This window comes from Phalangium opilio, unplaced genomic scaffold (genome assembly GCF_054372755.1).
Source record: "Phalangium opilio isolate 3A_F unplaced genomic scaffold, DU_Popi_V2 ptg000063l_1, whole genome shotgun sequence".
Lineage (NCBI taxonomy): Eukaryota > Metazoa > Arthropoda > Arachnida > Opiliones > Phalangiidae > Phalangium > Phalangium opilio.
Window position 1 is genome coordinate 2,088,754 of NW_028324180.1, and position 24,775 is coordinate 2,113,528.

A 24,775-nucleotide genomic window follows, 5' to 3' on the forward strand; every position below is an offset into this window, starting at 1 on the left:
GTAACAGTTAGAAATAACAAAAGACACGTAACTATCGTCGGTAATTGTTGGGATTTTAAGGAAATTAAAAAGGTGTTGAAAGAAATATAAAATTAAACGTCTTCAACGAATTAGCGTCAAATGATCGCGTGAAAATCATGAAACAACAACAGTACAATCTCTCCGATAAACAAACTATCGAGATAGCCGAAGCTGGCGATGATCTAATTATTTCCATTTCCGATAATGCGAGAACGGAGTATATGGTTACAATTAGTAACAAAGTATATCAAAACTTATGGTTGCTGGTGGATTATATAAACTTGTTTTTCCAAGACGTCTTACCCCGCTTCCACAGTCCCCTACCGGAAAATTTTCAAGTTGAAGGTTACGTATCTGGAACCGGAACAAAGTATATCGACATTCGACAATACGTATGCGAAAATTCGAATATTCATCGCTACGATTTACTGTGGATGGCTACGTGTAAAGGATTTTGTTTAAATAAAACCACGTGGAGTCGATTGAAACAAATAAAACCGGAATTGGACCGGCAATTGGAAATAAAAGCCAATACCAAGAAATTATTCAGAACAATGATTTTGCGAGACATTACCGAAAATTTACTGGAAAAGACCAACTGCTGCGGTAATCTTAATTGCCAAGGCGAAATCGAACACCACGTATCCTGCACCTCAAATTCGAATACTGACTTGAACATCCTACAAGCGATATCGATGTTAAATAAGACGAACCTGAAGAATGAGTTTGAAAAACGATTTGGAGAGAAGAACGAAAATTTGGATCAATTATTTCTTATTATTACCGGCAATGTAACGGAATTGAAAAGAGATGTTTTTTACAATTACGTTTGATAAATAAAAAGCTTATTCACAGATGGTTTTTTTCTTTATTACCCAAATACCTTCTAAGATGGTAAGTAAACGAATAGCGCGTAAAATCGAAAATATATATTACGATCCGCAACATCCCGCGAGTTTAGGTTCGGTGAGAAAATTACAAAAAGCTCTACCAAATGTATCAAAGGAAGATATCGAGCAATGGTTGATTTCCCAACCCGCGTATACGAAACATAAACCCAGAAGAAAAATATATCCTAGAAATCAAACGTACGTCACTAGTATGAACGAGGTTTTCCAATGCGATTTAATCGATTTACCCCAATTATCCAAATACAATAACAAATATCGTTATATTCTAACCGTCATTGACGTCTTGTCGAGATACGCGTGGGCTTTACCGTTAAAAACAAAGGGGGCGAAAGAAATTATAAAAGCTCTCGGTACAATCTTTAAGCAACGTACACCTTCGAGGTTAAATTCCGACGAAGGAAGCGAGTTTAAAAACAAAAAAGTGCAAGCCTATCTTAAAAGTAAGGATATCCATTGGTACGCTAGTTACGGTAATTTAAAATGCGCCATGATAGAAAGATGGAATAGAACGTTGAAAACGCGAATGTTTCGATTAATGACGAGAAATAACAATTATAATTACACGAAACATTTACAAAAAATTGTAAATGGATATAACGCCACTGTTCATTCAACAATCGGTATAGCTCCGAAAAACGTAAATATAAATAACGAACATTTAATATGGAAACGATTATACTACAAGAAGAAACGTACAAGCAACAAGCCAAAATTACGAAAGGGTGATTTGGTGAGAATTACGTCCGACAAAGGCGCTTTTGGTAAAGGATACACTGGATATTGGACGAATGAAATTTTTGTCGTGCATAAAGTACTACTACGTACTGCAACTGCTTACATAATAAAAGACGAAAACGACGAAATAATAAAAGGATCATTCTACGAACCGGAATTACAAAAAGTCGCTAAATGAACACGGAAGAATTAAACCTTTTTTTAAGCACAGATCCTCGAACGAGACCCTACTTCATAGGAGTGTTCCCGAAAGATATTTTACCCGACCCACCAGAACGGAAACCCTATTGTTTCGTAGTCAATTCGGAACCATCCTCAAACGAAGGATTGCATTGGTTAGGAGTCTATATCGATACTAACGATAACGGTTATTTCTTTTGCTCGTACGGTAAAGACCCTAGTTATTACGGTTTTAATCTATCAAGCTACGCTTCCAATTGGTATTACAATAATTGTCAAATACAGCCGAACAGTTCATTTACATGCGGGGGACACGTTATTTTTGTTTTAACAAGTTTGTGTCACGGATTTTCTTTTAATGAAATAATACGAGAATTGTACGACGTGAAAGATAAACCTTACAACGACGTGATTATTATGTTAAATATGTGTATACATTTATTGAATCAAGAGAAAAAATGAATAAAATATTTTTTTATTTTAAAAAAATTGGTACATATTCATTTAGACCATTTTATCGGTGTTTTGACTTTTCGCAATTTCATACCCGTAAGGAGACGTCTCGGGCGATAAGGATGACCGTCACCATCATCACCATCATCACCCTCCTCCGCCTCCGGTATACCTCTGGTATATCGTCGATGTCCTTTCGATTTCGGAGTCGACGTGAGTTTAGGCCGTGGGAATGACTTCTTAATCGTCGAGGGCACCCTCGAGGGTGACCTCGGCGTTGACCTTGAGAGAGCCAGGGGGGTCCCTTGAGGTGATTGTTGTTGCGAAGGCGGCTGTTGCAATACTGAAAACGGATTAGGTGTTAGAAATTGCGGTGGTTGAACGGGTTGTTGTTGTTGTTGAACTTGGAAAACTGGTGGAATATTTGCAACGTTGACGTTAGGAGGTTCTATCAGGCTCTTCATAGTCAAATACTTTTGTAAAGTTAATAAATAATGTCGAAGTTTATCCTCCGAAGAGGTGTTTTGTTTTAAAATCCGACTCATTTCACGATCCAACTCTGTCGCTTATTTTTCAGCTCCCGATAAAACAGCGGATTCGGGTAGTAATACCATTCGTTTCATCTCGCTAATGAAGTGATGGTAGATATCAAGGTCGGTACCAAAGCAGCTATTAACCCGGGTAAAAATCCTCCCGCCTGTTTTATAAGAAGTTTCCGTTTGTTTTTAGCCAGACCTCTTTTATTAGCGATTTTTCTTATATATACTCGATGTTTTTTAATATAAATTCTATCCTTTTCGGGTAATGGAATATTTCCCTTTAACAAATTATAAAACGTGTTGTGAACGGCTTTGATTTGACTTTGCTTGGCTTTTTTCAGTACCTTGGTTAATTTTCCTCCGCCACTTTGACTGGCGCGTACCAATCCACGAAAAAATGGTAAATATCTATGTAGCGGATGACGTCCTCTCTTTCGAATTTTTCGTTTAAAATTTCTTTTTAATACTTTTTTTAACAAACTCGATTTACGCTTTCTCTTAACCATTCCAACTCCTCGAACGTTCCAACGCGAAATAAAAGACATACGGAAACGATAAATAGTTTTATATACAAAATTTTATTTGTCATCGCATACAATAATCATATTTCCTTCATGCGGAAAAATATTTGTTCTTAAACGCAAATCATCGTGAATGTTTTGTTTTAAATCGATACACAAGTAAGAATAGGGAGTACCCTTGGTAACAAAATCATACGCTCTAGTTACGAGGTTTTTATTATTCGGAAATATTTGTCTGCTCAAGTAAGTTATTTGAGACCCGTCTCGCGGATTTTTAAAAACAATTATGTACGAAGAGTTAAGACTAATGGTTCGACTCTCTTTACCTTGACCAAAAAGATTTTGAGTTAAAAGAGCGACGGATAAATTTTTATGATGAGAGCCGACGCAAAATATATTAGCGATATGGGAACTATTATAACAAGAGAATGCCAGATCATCTATTATTAGAAAATTATTAATACTTTCATCCCAAAATGAAGAATCATCTGGGGGGAGTCCTTCCAAAAATTCAATGTTTTTAATTTCTTTTTTCGCAATGTCAAATTTCGGTTGATATTCTTTATAACAGTACAATATCCTGTCCGGAGGTGGTTCGATCAAACAATGGGCGTGTTTCAAAAGGTTAAATATCCACGTCGTTTTACCAGCCATAGTACTACCGGCCAGTAAAATTTGCATGGGGGCTTGGAATTTTATTCTACAAGCGCACGAATCAAACATTTCTCAAAAAGTTTTTGAAAATGGAGTTTGTTTATTTCTCTCCAATTAACGCGATCTTCGTACGGAATAATAAAAACCACGGGGATATCGTCGAAAGTCACTTTTTTTCTTTTAGAGTTGAAATTCCGTGTTGAAAGCATCTATCGACGATTCGAGAATTAAATCGACGAAACTCGACGTAAACGTTTTGATGGATTCGTCAAAATATTCCACGATTTCTTCCTTTAATCTTCTCTTTTCCCCTTCTTCATCAGCCAGACTCACGTTAGTAATATCGAGTCCGAGAATATAATTACAAAATGGAGCTTGTTTTTGATGCACTTCGTGAGGATTAGTCTCATTCGATCCTCCCCAATCGAATAAGTTATGACAGCTGAAACACATGGTTTTTAAACCATCGTTCAAGTAAAAGAGACCCGACGCTGCTAGTTCCGCGGGGATAACTTCCAACTCCGACGAATTGGAAGTCCAATGACCATTGAATGATTTTAAACGAAGACTTTCACGATGCATCTTGCTTTAACGAGTATCCAAACGGATATGTTAAAAAATTGTTCGCGATTATTCTCTTATTAAAAGTCACGCCGAAACTTTTTTCAGATTTCCTAAAAGTAGTTTCGCGCGAGCTTTGTCACGCACAACGTTAAAGGGGATTTCCAAAGTGTAACTAGTTCCCGGAGTGTCTAAAGCCGATTTGATCGAATCAAAGTTAATTATCTGTTCGTTTTTCCTGTTTAACGAAATTCCTTTCATTTTCGTAACGCAATGCCCGGTATTTGTTTTGTAACTGTACGATTTCGGACCCGAAGTAACGAATTCCGATATATACCCATTCGGAACTTCGTCGGTCCAATCACCCATAAATTGTCCGACGGGTGGAAGAAATTCGTCACTTTCTTTGTGAATAAATATAATACTATCCGTATCGCAGTACAAAACCCTTTCTTTTAATTTATTCAGAGTTCGAAATAATTCAATCCGACCGTACGAACTAACGAAACTCCCCAACACTGCCGATCCTTTGTAATATGTCGGGCAAAAATCTTTTTTGAATTTGTAGGTCATTAAACAAACGTCATCGTCGTTAATTGGCCGCATATCCGTTAATTCCAATGTCGGATCCATTATAATTTTAATGAAATCTTGATAATCCTTGACGAAAACCGATTTTGGTTTATCGTTGTTTAAGCAATGTCGACCCCATAACGAGTTTAAAGCTAATTTCGCCAACGCGCGTAGAGCTGAATTGTTTGTTACATCTTCGGGTCTAATCTCGATATCTTCTCGTTCTTTAATCAGTCTTAAATATTCCGTTTTTTCCTCGTCGGTGGTAACGTTGCGAGGCCAGCCAGAGTTTTGGATTTTTAGTTTCAAAAATGTATTAATGTAACTGCCGAAAAAACCAGGATCTTTATCCTTGATATAGGTGTACCTTTCGGGGTAATGGTGAACCTCGAAGATTTCCAATATAACGTAACCGGTTTCGACCGCCATGTATATTTCTGGGGTGGGCCAAATCCCTTCGAAAGCTCGCTCGGAGTCGTTATGCGCGCAGGCTATTTGTATATCGTTTTCCACGCAAGTACGACACAAAGCGAAAAATAGTTTTTTTCTGGTTCGAATTGGTAATGCCGGTATGTAAACGTCTTTCGGAGCTAATATTTTACAAGACATTACCCCAAAGTAATGATTCAAATCGAATGAAAAATCTCTCGTAATAATCTCCGGGTGATTTTTAGGATAGTCTCTGTTCTTACATACAAAGGGGTACAAACTACAAACATCGTAATATAGAATTTTTTCGTTTGGTTTGGTTTTATGATACAGCCTGAAGCATTCAGTACGACCACCGTATAATGCCGATCTTGGACCTATCGGATCTCGAAAGTGTAACGAATCGCAAAACTTTCTTACCTCGATTCTGTTTTTCAACATTTCGTCAAACTCGCAACTCCATATTCTAACATATTCAGCGTTCGGTGCATTACACATGATATCATCATCTCGATCCAGAGTTCTCTCGTATAAATTTTTAAACGTATCTTGCAATAACGGATTCCATTCGCCTCCTTTCGTATGTTTCGGACATCCGTGAATAAAATCTCCGTCAAATTGAAATATTATTTCGGGTTGAGAAGAATAACCATCTACCGGGTATCGTCCAATCTTTTTTTCTCCTTCCAACGAGAGAACCGATTGAATTTTTATTCCGCGTTCTTTTTTTTCCCACGCCAACCATTTTAAAGCAGATTTGCTTTGATTGTAGTTATTCCTGTAGCCGTTACACGGTACTACTCCGAGTGTAAATTCTTCCAAGTATTTATGAAGGAAAATATTCGTGCAGGCCCCCGCTATGGTTAAAGCGTTCATATTTAAAACATCGAAACCAGTTTCCTTCTCGAACAATTGTCTAAATTTATCCATACCCTGTTGTAAAACCTTAACATCCATGATAGTATAATATTCCAATTCTTCGCGTAAATTATAGACCGATTGTCTCGATTTCGTCGCGTACCATTCGAGAAAATCTTTATAATCTTTTTCTTTCATATGTTCCGGTTGAAAATACTCTTTCGGCGGTAGTGGACCGACATAATCCAAAGTTTCTTCGGTGTGGAATATGTAAGGGAAAAATTCTTTTCTATTTTCGCCCAAAGAAAACGTCGCGGGGAACGATCTTAATGGTTGCGAGACGAAATTGAAAGAGTCGATAAATTTCATTTTTTGATTTTTCAAAAAAATGGCCAACATTTTGCTTCCGTCAAAAACAATATCCGGTATGATGTTCAATTTTAATAACCCACGAAGAATAAAGAACGAATCGAAACCTTTACTGTTATGGGCTAACAACGTAATATTTTCAAAAACCGGTTTAGTTGCTTTAAGCCGTTTTGTCGCGTGTTGGAAAACCATTTCTTTCGTCCGGAATAAATAATTTAGAAATTTATCGACGCAGTCGAACCCCCGAAATATCTCGTACTCGTAATTGTTCCCTTCATTTTCTTGCATAGCGCTTACGAGTAAGACAGGGACGTGTTCGTTATTTTTAACGATTGATTCGGTATCGAAATAACAATATCTGGTTTTTTCGTACGTTCTCGAAAGAGGCATAACGTAACAACGGTTCCTCTCGTGTACGCGTAAACAGTTTTTACATGGTTTCGAGCAAGAGTGTTTTTCTTTCAGTTCTAGTCCACATTTTAAACACCTTTTAAAGTTATCGCACGTTCCGTTAGATATATGAAAATTCAAACATTCTTCTCCTTTAAAATAACGATGGCATTTTCGACATTTAACAGGTTTAATTAGTTTATCTTCGTGGAATACATTTAAAGTTCTACATCTACTACATTTAACTCGAGTTTCGCAAAAGTGATTATTCTTTTGATTAGTTCCGTGAAATACTTTTAAACATTTAGAACAATAAGATATACCGCCAAACATTGTATGCAATTCCTTAACTACATGCACGTGATCATTAACTAACAATAGAAAAATTTGTTTTTCCTTGAAAGGTCCGACAAAATATTTTTCTAAATTATCAGCTCTGAATATAATAATTTGATATTCGTTTAAGTAAGTTTGAAAATTTTGAATATCTAATAAATTAACGGTATCCGGAGAAATATTAGCGTTTTTATATAATTGCTCCGCTTTTTCTTTTTGGAGGGGGTGATTACATTTTTTTATCTTTCTAAAATAATTAATTGACTCGTTCGTTGTTTGATACTTTTCATTCGTATTCTTTTCGAATCTCTTATCAGCCAAATAAATTCCTATCACCAAAGCTCTTCCAAAACATAAGTTATCGGTATTGTCAATGTAAATATAATTTGGACTCGTTTTTATAAACGTATCCAAAATTACTATATTTCTATTTTTTAATGATTTTGATCGACGTCCAACGGGTACGTCGCAATGTAAAAAAATAACGTCAAAAACTAAAGAGCTTTGTAAATGGAAATTTCGATTTGATTGCGCAACTTGACTTATAGCTCCTATTACTCTTTCAGCCGTTAATTCATTAATATTCATAAACCTTAAATTTATCGGACTATCCAACTCATCCGAACGAATACAAAATCTAACTCTATTATATCCTTGATGATTGCGTAATAATTCAAAGAGTATGGAATTAATTATACTAACAAACGTTTCGTTTACTTCGGTTAATTTAATACGTTCTAAATTTTTAAATTTAATTTTACATTCTACTTGATTACATTTGTATTTTCGAGATTTTTTATCTAATATTTTTTCGCAAGTATAAAATTGTTTAGGATTAGCTTTAACACTTAAATTTAGCGGTTCTTCATTTTCGGAATCGCTCGAACTACTCATCTTAAAATGAGTAAGTTTATCAAATTGTTTAGAGTTTTATATATTTTTTTTCGTTTTTCTTCTTTTTCTTTTAAATCGATTTCGACTCTGTGTTGTAACATGGCCGCGTAAGGTGATAGTTGTACTCTGGTAGGATGATTTTCCGGTCCCGTGAAGTCCCTTTCAATTTCCTCGAAAAAATTACGACCAATGATAGGGACGTTTCCACACCTCATTCCTGACCGAAAAACAAATCTGCATAACGGTTGTTCGTAGCCATGAACAGCCAATGGATGATTGTCGGCTCTCCATCCAGTCAAGGCGGTAAGGCACGAAAAACAACGAACGGTTTTAGGGCTAATGCAATAAAAACCGCTGGCTGCCATGTCATCCACGCTAATACCTTCGACAGACCATATCTTGAACGTTGATAATCTGTTAACTTCGAGTCTCATATCCATCCCATCAACCACGTAATAATTGTCTTCTTTTTTTATATTAAATAGTAGTGATAATTGATATATTGGGTATATAGTATATATAGATACGTTAATAGATATACGAGTAATAGATATTGGGATTCCATATTGATTAATTATTCGTTTTTGTTAAAAAACGAATAATTTTTCGTGATCTTGTCGGGATTATCGATCATATGCTTGGCGATCTTGTTCACGATAGATCGAATTTGTTTACATTCGACGCTATCTTTAGACGCGACAAATCTTAATCTTCTTCCATCGCATTGCCAAATATCTTTATTATCTCTATCTTTTATATCCTCGTACTTGTATATTTGAATATCGAAATAAAAATCGTCACGCGACGCTGGTAATGAAGTCACGTAACTAGCTAAACCTCGTTTAATATCGTATCGAGGGACAATGCCGGCTTTTTCGATAGTAGTTTCCTCTTTAACGTTTTTAATTTGCTCAAAAATATCTATTTCCTCCTCATCATCTGATATATTAAGTTTTCGCTTACCGAGTGAAGATGAAGATGCCATAACGAACGTCGAGTGAAGAACGAATGAAATATCCGAAAATCCCGAGAGTTTATATACACCGTCCCCTGCCGCCCCCGGGGGAGGGGGGTGACACACGGCGTCCCCGCGCGCTAGCGCGCGGGGAACGCTTAATTATACGGTTAAAAATATTTTTTTCCCAGTAATAATTACGATAGGAATTCTCGTAGATAATTATAGCCTCTATAAAATTTTTAAAAGTTAGAATTCTCATGGATAATTATACGATACCTCTTGGTTATAAAAATATATTTTGAATTCTCGTCGTTAATGATACTTAATGATACCTCTTGGTTATAAAATATATTTTGAATTCTCGTCGTTAATGATACTTAATGATACCTCTTGATTATAAAATATATTTTGAATTCTCGTCGTTAATGATACTTAATGATACCCTAGGTATATACAATGTAACAAAAATAATTGCTGGCTGCGGGTATACTTTTTAATGATGGGTAGATATACGATTTCAAACACCTGGATACCCCTAGGTTATCAAATATATTTTTTAAAAGTAATTTACCGAGAATTCTCGTCGTTAATTATACTTAATGATACTTTTAGGTTGTAAAATATATTTTTTGTATTACAATGTATCAAAAATAATTGCTTTTTTTATCTGGCTGCGGGTATACTTTTTAATGATATTAGATATACGATTGGAACACCTGAATACCCCTAGGTTATCAAATATATTTTTTAAATTACATTGTATCAAAAAAATAATTGCTTTTTTATACGATGCACCTGGTTGTAATTACCGAGATGTATTTTTTACTTCGATTTGGGTGGAGTTTATGTAGAAGGCTAAAGACGCTTTCCAATACACGTCCTACACAGATGGAAAGCTTTAATTGGTATTTAATGGTTTTATAAAAAACGAAAAAGTGTGGGAATTTAAACAGGGATTTTTCGGGGGAAAGGTGCTCCGATCTTAAAATGGATGATATTTTTGGAAAAAGGTCGAAGGGTGAAAAACTTAAAAAAAAAAAAAAAAATTCTCTCTCGTAGATAATTATACTTTCAAAAATCACGTGTGAATTCTCCCAAGGTTTTTATTTTCTCGTAATTATCAGGTATAAGAATTTCTATCGCTTAAGGGTAATATTATGGAATTTTTAAGTGGAGATATTTTGGTATAAAAAGACTTTTGTTAGGAAAGTCAATCGAAAGTAAATGTTTGAAACTGCACTGCTCGTTCCTGAATAAAAATACCCGTGATGTGTTGTGAGTAATACTATTTTTATAAAAATATGGCTATGTTTCGCGATTTGAACTTACACTTAACAAAAAGCGGTGTAACGGTAACTGTTTGTCCGCGGGGAAGAGACGTAGAACCAACAGTTATTGTTGAAAGTGGAAACTTTATTTTAATACCGTATAAAATATGGTACATCTTGAACAAACGTAAATCTGAATTCGCGGCCTGTATGCAGATATCGTCAATTAAATTTTATCGTTGTCAGAACATCTATATATCTATTACGAGTTTGGGTCTTGTCTTTACGTATGACGAAAGCGTTCCAGTAACAATTAAACCCGAAGTATTTACGCTTATTATGCAAGACCCCGTAAACGGGTTTATTTCAACCCATATTAACTTTATTATAAATCAAAGAATTTTCATAAAAAATATGCTACTCACCTTTCGAATTCTTTTGGGTGATTTTGAAAAAAAACTATTGGATGTTAAACGCGAGTATAAAACTACCTTACACGCATTTTGCAGCACGTTAAATTTAACCGATCTGTTAAAATCTTTCGAAAATAATTTACGTAATCCTCAAAATATTCAATGTGTTTTAAGCATTCAACAAATGATTTCGTACTGTTTAATTGAATTTTAAAAAATCTTTTTTAATCACTTGTAAATTACAATAATAAAAATATATGTTTTTTGAAAAAATGGTAAAAATATATTTAAACATTATAAAAATAGTGGTAAGCCCAATTCTTGGGCAAATCGCGTACTCCAATCGTCGTAATACCCGCGACAAGGAATAAAATAAATGGAGTGTCCACAATAGCAAAATAATTTTAAATAATAAACACAATTAACATTAGTACAATAGTAAGCGTCAACAATTCCATTAATAGCTAATACAGTATAGGATACAATATGATATTGCGACGAAAAACAGTTAGAGCAAGGCATGATTTCAGAAAAAGAACAGTTAAATCTACAAAATGTATATAACTATTAATTTTTTAAATTTATAGTAAAAATAGATTTTTTCGCTTACCGATAGATAATAGCCAATTCCATTTCATTTTGACGCGGAAAATCCAAAATATCCGGAGTTTGAGAACTATAGTATAAAAGACAAATCTTTAAAATCTATAAGAAACTTCCAAGATAGAATAACGTACTAGTTTTCGGAAGCTTCTTCGTTATTGCTAGGGAGACCCATGTTTTTTAAAAGACTTTCTCGGATGAAGCGTTAAAAGAAAATGATAAAGTTTTCCCCGAGATATCTACTATTTCAAAAGAATTATTATTAGGCGTTGTCAAGGTTAACTACTTTTTTAAGAAATGTTTGGCACTACGGTTGTTTAAGAGAGGGGATTCTTATAGAGTGTTTAAGCTTAATATAAAAAGATAAGAGACAAGTTTCGTTATAATATATATATTTTTATTGAGAATTAATTTGAGATAATAATTTAGGTAAGCGTCTACGATCAATAAGAAAACAGAAATGAGAATTATTTAAAATATGAACAGGATAATATTTTTGATGATAGGAGAAGCAGATGAGATGTTGGTATAAAGGACACTCTCGAATAGGACAGAAGTAGAGCTTGTAGACAGTTGTACGTCGTTCCGGAACGCAGACAGTTTCCCTGATAGTGTAGTGGTTTGGAGTACGGCAATAACAATTAGGGCAGCGAGTAGGAATATCGTAGGTAGAACTATAAAAATAGGTTAAAATTAGTTTTTTATATACAATAAGACTCATTTCCAACTTACTTTAAGTCAATTTGTAGATCTTTTTCGTATAGGGGAAGTCGGTGTGATTTATATTTAGAAAGGAAATAGGTGTCTAGGAAAATGTTAATTGGATAGAAATTAGACTGATCCCAGGTAAGGCAGATGATAGTTCGGAAAAGAGGGCAATTAGGAGTAGCGCAAAAGTATAAAATATAGCGGGATTCAATAGTACGAAAAATGACATGAGAATTAAATTCGGTGGAAAAACAACAAGAACACAATGTAGGATAGGGATATTTAAGACTGTAAAAACATGTATTAGTTTATTAATTTTTAGATAATAATTTATTTTGCTTTACTTTAAATCAATTTGCATGCATGGGTATTCTTGAATCATTGCGTTGTAAAGTTCTTCGCTTTCGCTGATTTAAAAATTTCTTGTTAGGTATCTTACAATTCCTCAAACTTATTTAAAACCTTACGTTTCTTCATCCGAGGATGATTCGGTAGAGACCACATCGGGGTCGTCCGCTTCGGCGAACATATCAATACTCGCGATTAATTCGTTTATTTCCTCCTCCACCCCATCTGGGATATCATGCTCCTCGTGGATGATGATTGGTTCTACTTCCAATTCATCATCGAGATCCCAGAGTTGGGGTAAAGTGCTATATAAAATAGATCCGGTATTAAAAAATAATTTTAACTTGCTAGCTAAAATAACTTACAATTCCTCAACCGGTTGAGCAGCGTTTGAGTCAAAAGATTTTGCTGGACACATTTTTCTAGTAGTACTCTAGACTTTATCTATGAAGATATTTTCAAACTTAAAGTTTTTTGCGTTATGATGTGAAACTTTGAAATCCGTTCAGTTTATATATGAAATTTTCAAGGTTGTTAGCTTAAGAAGTCTAGTTAGGAATTTGTAATGAGCGTCGAGGTCATCCCTAGTTTTCTTTGAAAAAATATTTAACTGTTGGTTTTTTATGTATTAACGATTTTAAAGAAGGGTCCATATTAATGAGCGTCCCTATCGAAAAATATTTATCAGTCGTTTTAAGAAGGGTGCATATTATAATTGTATAATTTTAAAAGAGGCCCTCACAACGTACGTGTTTCTTATAAGATATTATTACTTTTCACAGACTTGAATGAAAAACAATTTTCGGAATTAAATACCACAGGCCAAACTGAGTTACAGAGTGGTCAGGATCTAAACTGTCTTTTTTGTGAAAAAGACGATATTGCTAGTTTGTCATCTATTGGTGGTGAAATTCATTACTGCGTTAACAATAATTGTGAAAAATTTAAAAAAGCCATTTATAAACAATACGGTAAAGTTTTAATCACCAATATTGAAAACGCTTACGCGATTCTGGACAATAGTTTTTTTTGTATCAATTGTAACCAGTTTTGTTACAAAGCTCAACGCCAAGAAAAAGAGTGTTCATACTGGGACAGTGAAGAGGAACCAAACTATTATTTGTGTAGCTTCCCCAAAAAATGAGAAAAATTTATTCGTACAATTTTAATGAAAAAAATATTATTGAACATGATTGTAAAAATAACGTACCTCGGTTAGGGACGTTATGTCTAATCGAAATTGAAGACAATCGTCAGAAATTTGCGCGAAAGTATAAAATAACTCACACAGTGATTAGAAAACTCGTTTGTGAAGAAATTTTGAAAAACAAGCGGGAGAGTTATGTTGTAGAACTATCTTGGGTCACTTTCTGTACAGTTGACTCATTATGTCAAATCGATACGGTTGATTGTGGTATTTACATCCCTACAACGGAGTGTAAACTAGGTCGGATTCATAAGTACTATAACAAACAAAACTGGCGTTGTCAACATCGAAAAGAGGCGGCCTACGTTCTGGGATACGTTTGTCACGACAGTGAGGCTGTTCAAGCAGTAATTAACACGGCGATTGTTAAAATCATTTACGAATGCAACTCTACGCTGACGTATAAAAACCCATTTCGCAAGAATTACGCAACATCTAACAGCTTCAGCTCAAATTTCTTGAAGCTGTTATATATTAGTGTTGTAATCGATTCTTTACGGTTCGGCAATTACTCTAAATCATCCTTATCAAATACACTGTCTAGATTTAGGGATACATTTTTTAAGGTTCGATACTCTTTTTGTAAAACCGGGCACTTTCGTGACAATGTATCCATTGATAACGTGTCTGAAGTGATTTTTTCAAAGAATGCCACCAATAAATCTTACGAAGATTTTCAAAATGCCAATCCATCTTTCCTAGAACTTGAAGGTGAAGATTGGGATTGGTAATTATGCCTCAATTCGGGAGTTACGTTTTTAATCAAGCTCTTGGTATCCATGTTGATGTTGTGCCCGCAGTACCGCGACTGGGTACGTTATGTTTAATCACAATTGAGGATAATCGTGAAAAATTTGGTGGAAAGAAGAGAATTGCCAAGTACGCTATCGAACAGCTTGTGTGTCGGGAAATGTTAAAAAACGTATATGAAAGCAGGGTCGTGCAACTGACTTGGCCACACGCGTGGATAGAGTCGTGTCAAATCGATCCTAGAGATTGCGGTCGTCACGTTGTTACGACAGAATGTAAACTTGGTCGAATTCATAAATTCGATCCCAAAAAACAGTGGCGTTGTCAGCATTCGAATGAAGCAGCCTATATTTTCCAGTACGTGTCACGACAGTGATAGTGTTCAAGCAGTTATTAACACCGCTATAATAAAACTTTTATACGAATTAAACTCTCCTTTAATTGTAAAAAACCAATCGATTTTTGTTGGTAACTTTTCTCCTACTACTTTTTCAGTAGTATTTTTGAAATTTGCGTATTTATATTCTGCAATTACGGAATTGAACAAATTCAATTTTTCGTTTATGGACTTGACATTCACTTTTAAAAATTATACAAGAAAGTTTGCTTTTCTCGTACACCGTCATCATCCGTTTAAAGGTGTTAGCGGTGTATTTTATAACCCGATGATTACAATGTTTAAAAATGACCACTTAACGTATTTCAACAACGACTTGGAAAAACTAGATAAAATCTTAAAACGTAATTTTCCAAATTTTTCGTTTTACTATCGAAGAATTTAACCCCAGAAAGAACACTGTCAATTATAATTTACGAGATAGTGACAAATAATTTTACCTTTTGGTGAAATAAAAATTCAAAAATGGAGAACGTTTTTGGTATTGAATCACGTAAAAATATAAATCATCGGTTTTCGAGTTACGTGTGTTGCAAACCTATTAGTATTAAATCAGAAGGTGCAAACGCGATACCTCGATTAGGTACATTATGTTTGATCGAAATTGAGAACAATCGTATAAAGTTTGAAGGAAACAACCAAATATCAAAGCATGTTATTAATCAACTTGTACGTCGCGAAATGTTAAAAAACTTGTGGACCAACCACATTGTTAAAATATCTTACTACCGAAGTGTATCTTACCACTTACGAAATGGTGAATGGTTCGAATGGACCTCTATCAATACCCGAGATTGTGGACGCTACGTTTGTAGTTCGGCATGTAAACTAGGAAGTTTACATAAATACAACCCTAATGAACTTGATCAATGTTATCGAGCAGCGTACGTTTTAGGGTATGTGTGTCACGATCAAGCGAGTGTTGAATCGGTATTAAATACTGCAATTATAAAACTTTTGTATGAATTCAACACTCGTTTGACTATAAAGAACAGACAATGCAATGACAACCCCCATATTAAATATATTATTACACCTGTTAGTTATACTGTTAATTTGTTTAAGTTATTATATATTAGCGTAGTTATTGAAGAATTGCATAAATATAATCATTCTTTAATGGATTTAACTTTCACTTTCGAAAAATTTAAAAATAAATTTAGTCTCATTACAAGATCTCCATATCTTCCAAGTATTTTGGAAGATAGAAACTTGAGATTAGCGTATGACCCCACTTTTAAAGTATTTTCAAAAGACGCTATTGATTATTATTATCATCAAGACTTGGAGCAGATGGAAAGACACTTTTTAAATTTATTTCCAAATTTTTGGAATATTTATCGCAGAATTTAATCGTGATGTAATCAATACAAATAAACATTGTTTTTTAAAAAATTTATTTCATCCTTTGATTTGTTTTTTACACCATTGACACAATCCTGTTTTAAAAAAATTCTGATCTAAAATAGGTAAGAGTACAGGATAAAAACCAAGAAGCGCTACTCCTGGGTTCATAGATAACATTCCACAAATAATTCCTACAGGTACAGTTATGGGAAGGATAAGTAATAACCCACCTAAACAGACATTTTCTTTTACAACCTGTAAAACACGCTGCGTACAACATCGATTATTACAATATTCTTCAGTCTTGGATTTGCTTGTAGTTGAAACGTATTTCTCCGTTGGTGGTCGCGGAAATAAGTTTCGGATCATTTTCAATCGACGATAATTTCATGATGGATCGTCGTATCGCAAAATTTTTGATATTATTAGTTAAGTGTGAATGTCAAGAATAGGTCAACATTTAATTTTTGAAAATCAGAAAATTATTGCGCTCGTGACTACTAAAAAACCAAAAAATCACTTTTTGACCAATCAAAATCTTCGCGTCACGTGACATTTTTTAGATGCATCACATAGCTCGCGTCATTTGGAAACGAACCCTTTTTGAAATTTCAAAATCGGTCCAGTCGTTCAAAAGTTATGGCGTAAAATGTGACTGGATTTTGGTCACAAATTAAGCCTAACGCCCAAAAGATTGTTTAAGAAAAGCCAATGAAGCCAAAGGCGGGTAATGCTATTTCAATGGAAAAAGGAAAACACCAAAAAATTGATTTTCAAAAATATTATAAAATTGAGTAACTAAAATAAAAATTGATTAATTATCATGAAAATTGATTAATTAAAATTAAACTGAATCAAATTAAAATTGACTTAATCAAATTAAAATTGATTAAATCAAATTAAAATTGACTTAATCAAATTAAAATTGATTAAATCAAATTAAAATTGATTAAATCAAATTAAAATTGACTTAATCAAATTAAAATTGACTTAATCAAATTAAAATTGATTAAATCAAATTAAAATTGACTTAATCAAATTAAAATTGATTAAATCAAATTAAAATTGATTAAATCAAATTAAAATTGATTAAATTAAATTAAAATTGATTAAATCAAATTAAAATTGATTGAATAAAATTAAAATTGACTTAATCAAATTAAAATTGACTTAATCAAATTAAAATTGATTGAATAAAATTAAAATTGACTTAATCAAATTAAAATTGATTAAATCAAATTAAAATTGATTAAATCAAATTAAAATTGATTAAATCAAATTAAAATTGATTAAATCAAATTAAAATTGACTTAATCAAATTAAAATTGATTAAATCAAATTAAAATTGACTTAATCAAATTAAAATTGATTAAATCAAATTAAAATTGATTAAATCAAATTAAAATTGACTAAATCAAATTAAAATTTATTGAATCAAATAAAAATTGACTTAATCAAATTGAAATTGATTAAATCAAATTGAAATTGATTGAATCAACTTAAAATTTATTGAATCAAATTAAAATTGACTAAATCAAATTAAAATTGACTTAATCAAATTGAAATTGATTGAATCAACTTAAAATTGACTAAATCAAATTAAAATTGACTAAATCAAATTAAAATTGATTGAATCAACTTAAAATTTATTGAATCAAATTAAAATTGACTAAATCAAATTAAAATTGATTAAATCAAATTAAAATTGACTTAATCAAATTGAAATTGATTAAATCAACTTAAAATTTATTGAATCAAATTAAAATTGACTAAATCAAATTAAAATTGATTAAATCAAATTGAAATTGATTGAATCAACTTGAAATTGATTGAATCAAATTAAAATTTATTGAATCAAATTAAAATTGACTAAATCAAATTAAAATTGACTAAATCAAATTAAAATTGACTTAATCAAATTAAAATTGATTAAATCAAATTAAAATTGACTAAATCAAATTGAAATTGACTAAATCAAATTGAAATTTTCTAAATCAAATTAAAATTCATTAATTATAATTGAAATTCATTAATAATAAAAAAATTTGAATTAATTTGCGGAGAAATAGAAATTCATGAATGACAATAGAAATTCATGAATTACAATAAAAATTCATGAATGACAATAGAAATTCATGAATGACAATAGAAATTCATGAATGACAATAGAAATTCATGAATGACAATAGAAATTCATGAATGACAATAAAATTGCATTCTTTGATAAAAATTAAAGTGCATAAATAGTTATTGAAATTCGTGAAAAAGTCTTTAAATAGAAATAAGAATGAATACTCCTCAGCAAATAAATACTTTATTTTCTTAAAAATATTGGAATACCAGTTTCAAAAATATAACACATTTAATATTTTGTCCAGTACCCATTAACTTCCACTACGTCTCTCATCCGTTTTGGTAGTGAGGCAATTAAATTCTCAAATAATGTTTGATTTTGGCCAATCTCTTCCCAAGCGTTTTGGATTGCAGTCCAGAGCTGTTCCGCGTTATTAACGTCTCTATGGTCAATTACTTTATCCATTTCAGCCCAAACATTTTCTATTATGTTCATGTCAGCCCCCTTTGGTGGCCAATCGAAAGACTGTATTCGAAATAGAAGAAAAATTAGCCATTTCAAAAATTTCATTTACTGGCACAAACTAGTCATTAGTAATTTAACCTAGTCTATATCTAAACCAGCTTGTTAAATTCACTCCGAAACCTTACTCCTCCTTGGAATGGGCAGATACCCATATACAGCCTATACTACGATGTTTGTGGTAAAAGAGGGTGAGGAGCTAATCTCGCATTACTCAGAGATCTATAGGCTGTATTTGCTTTTGGACAAAATGAGAGTCAACCCACACTAGTCTCACGATTGAGCAGTTCTTAATGTTGGATAGAAAACAAACCGTGCAACTTGTTGTAACGCAATAGCTAATGTTATTACCAAAACTGGCCCACTTATCCACTCCCAAGTATTGGTATAACTTTCTGCTATCATTATTATTGATATTTAACATTTCTTGTGCTATACCTCAAATCCATTGTTCTGCTTTAGTTCACGAAGCTTGTTTTGAGCCACACGAGAAGTATGAATTGGGCTTCTGTCTTCTAGGAAGGTAAAATTTCCTTGAGGAAATGTCTCCATTGCGGAAGGCAGCATGACGCTTTCAAGAATATTGGCATATTCACGTCCATTTAGTCTGCCTTCAATTCGATGGCAGATTCCAGTTCCTTGGGCCGATACCCAGGCCCATACGTTGACGGTGAAGCGTCCGCTTCTTCGAGTTTCTTTTATATATTTTTTATCAAACCTGGTATTGACAGGCCTTCGAACCCAAATCTTTATGAAATTAAACATTTTCGTCTTATATATTAGGCAAACGAATTATCAATAAATATTACCTGCCCATTGTGTCCAACTACAAAACATTTCTCGTCACTGAAGACAACTTTGGACCAGTCATCAATTGTCCAGTTTAGATGGTTTTGGGCAAAATTAAAACGAAGTCTAATGTGATTTTCGTTAAATTTTTCCTTTAGGCATGAAATTCTGCCGTGCAAGCCTTCTTGGACAAGAACTTGCCGAACTCGCCTAACTGATATGTTGAGGTTGAGCGAAGTTTTGAGTTTCTTGGCCGTCATGAAAGGGTTTGCTTTTGACTCGCGGAGAAGTCTTCTTCTGTTGTGATGCTCCAAAATCCGAGGCCTTCCCGCTCTAACGTTATCTTGACCGCCATTGTAATCACCGTTATTGTGTCGATTTATCCATCTAAGAACTGTTGCTATTCCTATACCCAATCGCCTTGCAATTAAACGAGCTGAAAGTCCTTCATTGTGTAAATCTATTATATTTTGACGAATAGCTTGACGATCCATGTTGAAACATAAATAAAAATTAGGCCTAATTATAGCGTGTTTTATTTTTTTACAAAGCTGCTCGTGATAGAAGTTCGAAACTATCGCGTGATTCAAACTAATATTATAAGCGCGTGAACGTTATGGATTTTAAATAGTTGAATTTGAAAAATATATAGTATTTCATGACTAAAGGCAAAAATTAAACGAAAATCACATTAGACTTCGTTTTAATTTCGCCCAAAACCATCTAAACTGGACAATTGATGACTGGTCCAAAGTTGTCTTCAGTGACGAGATGTGTTTTGTAGTTGGACACAATGGGCTGGTTAAATTTATTGATAATTCGTTTGCCTAATATAAAAGACGAAAAAGTTTAATTTTATTAAGATTTGGGTTTGAAGGCCTATCGCTTTAAAAGTAGTTTATGTGGGTCCAAATTTGACACCATTACAGGTATGATAGGGTTTAATAAAACTTATTTGAGCAAATGGTGTCAAAGATAAGAATAGAATGGTGCAACAAAGGTTAGGTTTAACACCTTTTTAACACTTGCATCGAACTATAAGTTAATTTTTACTCTCATCTGCGTGTTGTGCAATTCTTTAAAGGGTGCAGCTTAGCACCATTCCAAGTGTCGCATAACACCTTTCAAATGTCGCATAACACCTTTCCGAGTGTCGCATAACACCTTTCAGAGTGTCGCATAACACCTTTCCGAGTGTCGCATAACACCTTTCAGAGTGTCGCATAACACCTTTCCGAGTGTCGCATAACACCTTTCCGAGTGTCGCATAACACCTTTCAGAGTGTCGCATAACACCTTTCCGAGTCTCGCATAACACCTTTCAGAGTGTCGCATAACACCTTTCAGAGTGTCGCATAACACCTTTCAGAGTGTCGCATAACACCTTTCCGAGTGTCGCATAACACCTTTCCGAGTGTCGCATAACACCTTTCCGAGTGTCGCATAACACCTTTTAGAGTGGGTGATTTATTAGCAATTAGTCCCCACTATTGTTTGATATTGAAATTCTTCTCTACAGAGATAAAACTTATCAAACTTATCAAAATAATTTGTATAAACTATATTGCTACAGAATTTTAGGGGGCTACGAGCAATTTTTGGTAGAGTTTACCAGGCCTGTGCGAGTACTCGAATGAAGGCGAGTACTCGATCGAGTCCCGAGTCGAGTACTCGACTCGAGACTCGAAAATCAAAATTTTAGGACTTGAAAATTATTTCGAGTCCTTAAAAATCTACACTATTGGGCTCGAGGAGGACTAGAACCGAGACTTGACGCCTTATCAAGTCCAGAAATATTTACTCTGACCCGAAATTTTAAGTAGAGCGCCGCATCTAGTGGAGTTTAATCGATTTAAGGTTTAGAATAGACAGGTGATTGGACAAAAATTTGACTTCAGATAAAGGAGTCAAGCAAACCAGAACCAAAAGTTAAAATCATTGTTACTATTCGTCATTTTCGTCGAGAGATTTATACTTTGTGAGTAAAATCATGAATATTCCTGGTATAATTTATTCTTATTAGAAATTAATTTATTTTAATTCTTGTAAAATTATGTAAAATCAAACTAAGTAAATTAAATTAAAGTTATTATTAATAGAATTAATTTAATTGGACTCGACTGGGACTTGATATAGTTTATCAGGACTCGACACTGGACTTGAAACCTAGTTCTTAAGCTGACTTAAGGACTCGAGGACTCGATACCAATTAAAAGACTCGACTCGAGATTCTATAAGAGCTTTTTTAAGGACTCGAGACTCGACTCGAACCCCAAAAAACTGGACTCGCACAGGCCTAGAGTTTACGCATTATTTTGAGGGGGCTATCTATGAAATTTTGGTCCGCTATAGCCCCTAAAAATAGCCTAGTGACACCACTGCATAGCACTCTAATTGAACACTTCAATTTTAATTTGATTTAGTCAATTTTAATTTGATTCAATAAATTTTAAGTTGATTCAATCAATTTCAATTTGATTTAATCAATTTCAATTTTATTCAATCAATTTTAATTTGATTTAGTCAATTTTAATTTGATTTAGTCAATTTTAATTTGATTTAGTCAATTTTAATTTGATTAAGTAAATTTTAATTTGATTTAATCAATTTTAATTTGATTAAGTCAATTTTAATTTTATTCAATCAATTTTAATTTGATTAAGTCAATTTTAATTTGATTAAGTCAATTTTAATTTGATTAAGTCAATTTTAATTTGATTTAATCAATTTTAATTTGATTTAATCAATTTTAATTTTATTCAATCAATTTTAATTTGATTTAATCAATTTTAATTTGATTTAATCAATTTTAATTTGATTTAATCAATTTTAATTTGATTTAATCAATTTTAATTTGATTTAATCAATTTTAATTTGATTTAATCAATTTTAATTTGATTTAATCAATTTTAATTTGATTAAGTCAATTTTAATTTGATTTAATCAATTTTAATTTGATTAAGTCAATTTTAATTTGATTTAGTCAATTTTAATTTGATTTAATCAATTTTAATTTGATTTAATCAATTTTAAGTTGATTTAATCAATTTTAATTTGATTTAGTCAATTTTAATTTGATTTAATCAATTTTAATTTGATTTAATCAATTTTAATTTGATTTAATCAATTTTAATTTGATTTAATCAATTTTAATTTGATTAAGTCAATTTTAATTTGATTAAGTCAATTTTAATTTGATTAAGTCAATTTTAATTTGATTTAATCAATTTTAATTTGATTTAATCAATTTTAATTTTATTCAATCAATTTTAATTTGATTTAATCAATTTTAATTTAATTTAATCAATTTTAATTTAATCAATTTTAATTTGATTTAATCAATTTTAATTTGATTAAGTCAATTTTAATTTGATTTAATCAATTTTAATTTGATTTAATCAATTTTAATTTGATTAAGTCAATTTTAATTTGATTTAATCAATTTTAATTTGATTAAGTCAATTTTAATTTGATTCAGTTTAATTTTAATTAATCAATTTTCATGATAATTAATCAATTTTTATTTTAGTTACTCAATTTTATAATATTTTTGAAAATCAATTTTTTGGTGTTTTCCTTTTTCCATTGAAATAGCATTACCCGCCTTTGGCTTCATTGGCTTTTCTTAAACAATCTTTTGGGCGTTAGGCTTAATTTGTGACCAAAATCCAGTCACATTTTACGCCATAACTTTTGAACGGCTGGACCGATTTTGAAATTTCAAAAAGGGTTCGTTTCCAAATGACGCGAGCTATGTGATGCATCTAAAAAATGTCACGTGACGCGAAGATTTTGATTGGTCAAAAAGTGATTTTTTGGTTTTTTAGTAGTCACGAGCGCAATAATTTTCTGATTTTCAAAAATTAAATGTTGACCTATTCTTGACATTCACACTTAACTAATAATATCAAAAATTTTGCGATACGACGATCCATCATGAAATTATCGTCGATTGAAAATGATCCGAAACTTATTTCCGTGACTGTACATCTCTACCTATCTCATCGATAGAACAATGTATAGGTATGTTGCATGTCGAAAACCCTTTCACAATTGGGCATTCCGGGGAATATTTCTGATGCTCCTCATTTACTTTATCATTAGCTTTCCAACTATGTAATGTTATATCGCAATAAAAACATTTAACGGCGTCGCCTTTCTTTAAAAAATAAAAACCATGTTTCGCAAACTCTGACGGTCTTATATTACTAACGGGGTAATCTTTAAAAGTTTCGAGCCGTAGTTTTTCCCAGTTCATTATAGCTTTACGTTTTGTCCCGAACTAATATCATTTCAAACCCTGTTGCTGATATATCTTACAAATTTTACCTACGTCACAACACTACACGTGACTCACACGTGACTCGCATTTGATTGACAGGCGTGGGATTCTGAATTATGCAAATTATAATCATTTTCGGTTCATTTACATGTTTAAGGTCGGATCTCTGAATTATACAAATTTAGATCCTAATTTGCATAGTCAAAAGTGGGATTTCTGAATTATGCAAATTTGGATCATTGTTGGCTAATTTGCATGGCTAAAAGTGTGGTAACTTACTACTTGCGAAGGAGAGAGTGGACGCGGAGATAGATTGGATAACAAGCGTACAAAAGCTAGACTACCAGACAGAAATTGAAGCCCTAACTACAGGAAGCATCATTAAGAAAGACTCGAAAATCGCCAGTCTAAAACCCACGTTAAACGAGAATGGACTTCTGTGCGTAGGTGGGCGATTGCATAACTCAAGATTGACAGAAACCGAAAAGCACCCGATCATCCTTAGTAAAAAACAGCACCTAACGAAACTTCTCATGATAAGAAGCCACTGGGAATGCTACCATTCGGGCGTTCAAGCCACCCTCACACAATCTCGCGGAAAATATTGGACCATAACCGGACATAAAATAGCCAAAGGCGTCATACAAAGTTGTATGGTGTAGGAGAGACCAAGCGAAGCCAGGAG

The 24,775-nt window shown here is 32.9% G+C and overlaps 2 protein-coding genes across 2 annotated transcripts in view; one reads left to right on the plus strand and one right to left on the minus strand.

Moving 5' to 3' along the window:
• Nucleotides 1–24,752, plus strand: part of LOC149662694 (uncharacterized) — a 32,130-nt gene extending 7,378 nt beyond the window's left edge. Inside the window, exon 3 of the mRNA XM_089842284.1 lies at nt 24,373–24,752. Within this exon, the coding sequence (XP_089698410.1) occupies nt 24,373–24,752 (380 nt within the window). The remainder of the gene's footprint in view (nt 1–24,372) is intronic.
• On the minus strand, nt 12,092–13,140 carry LOC149662695 (uncharacterized). Its single transcript, XM_089842266.1, has 6 exons — nt 13,088–13,140; nt 12,842–13,027; nt 12,719–12,781; nt 12,399–12,662; nt 12,151–12,340; nt 12,092–12,103 (listed from the first exon to the last, which is right to left on the minus strand). Exons 1-6 carry the CDS (start codon nt 13,138–13,140, stop codon nt 12,092–12,094), a joined length of 768 nt encoding a protein of 255 aa, XP_089698392.1.
• Nucleotides 24,753–24,775: the final 23 nt, after the last annotated feature.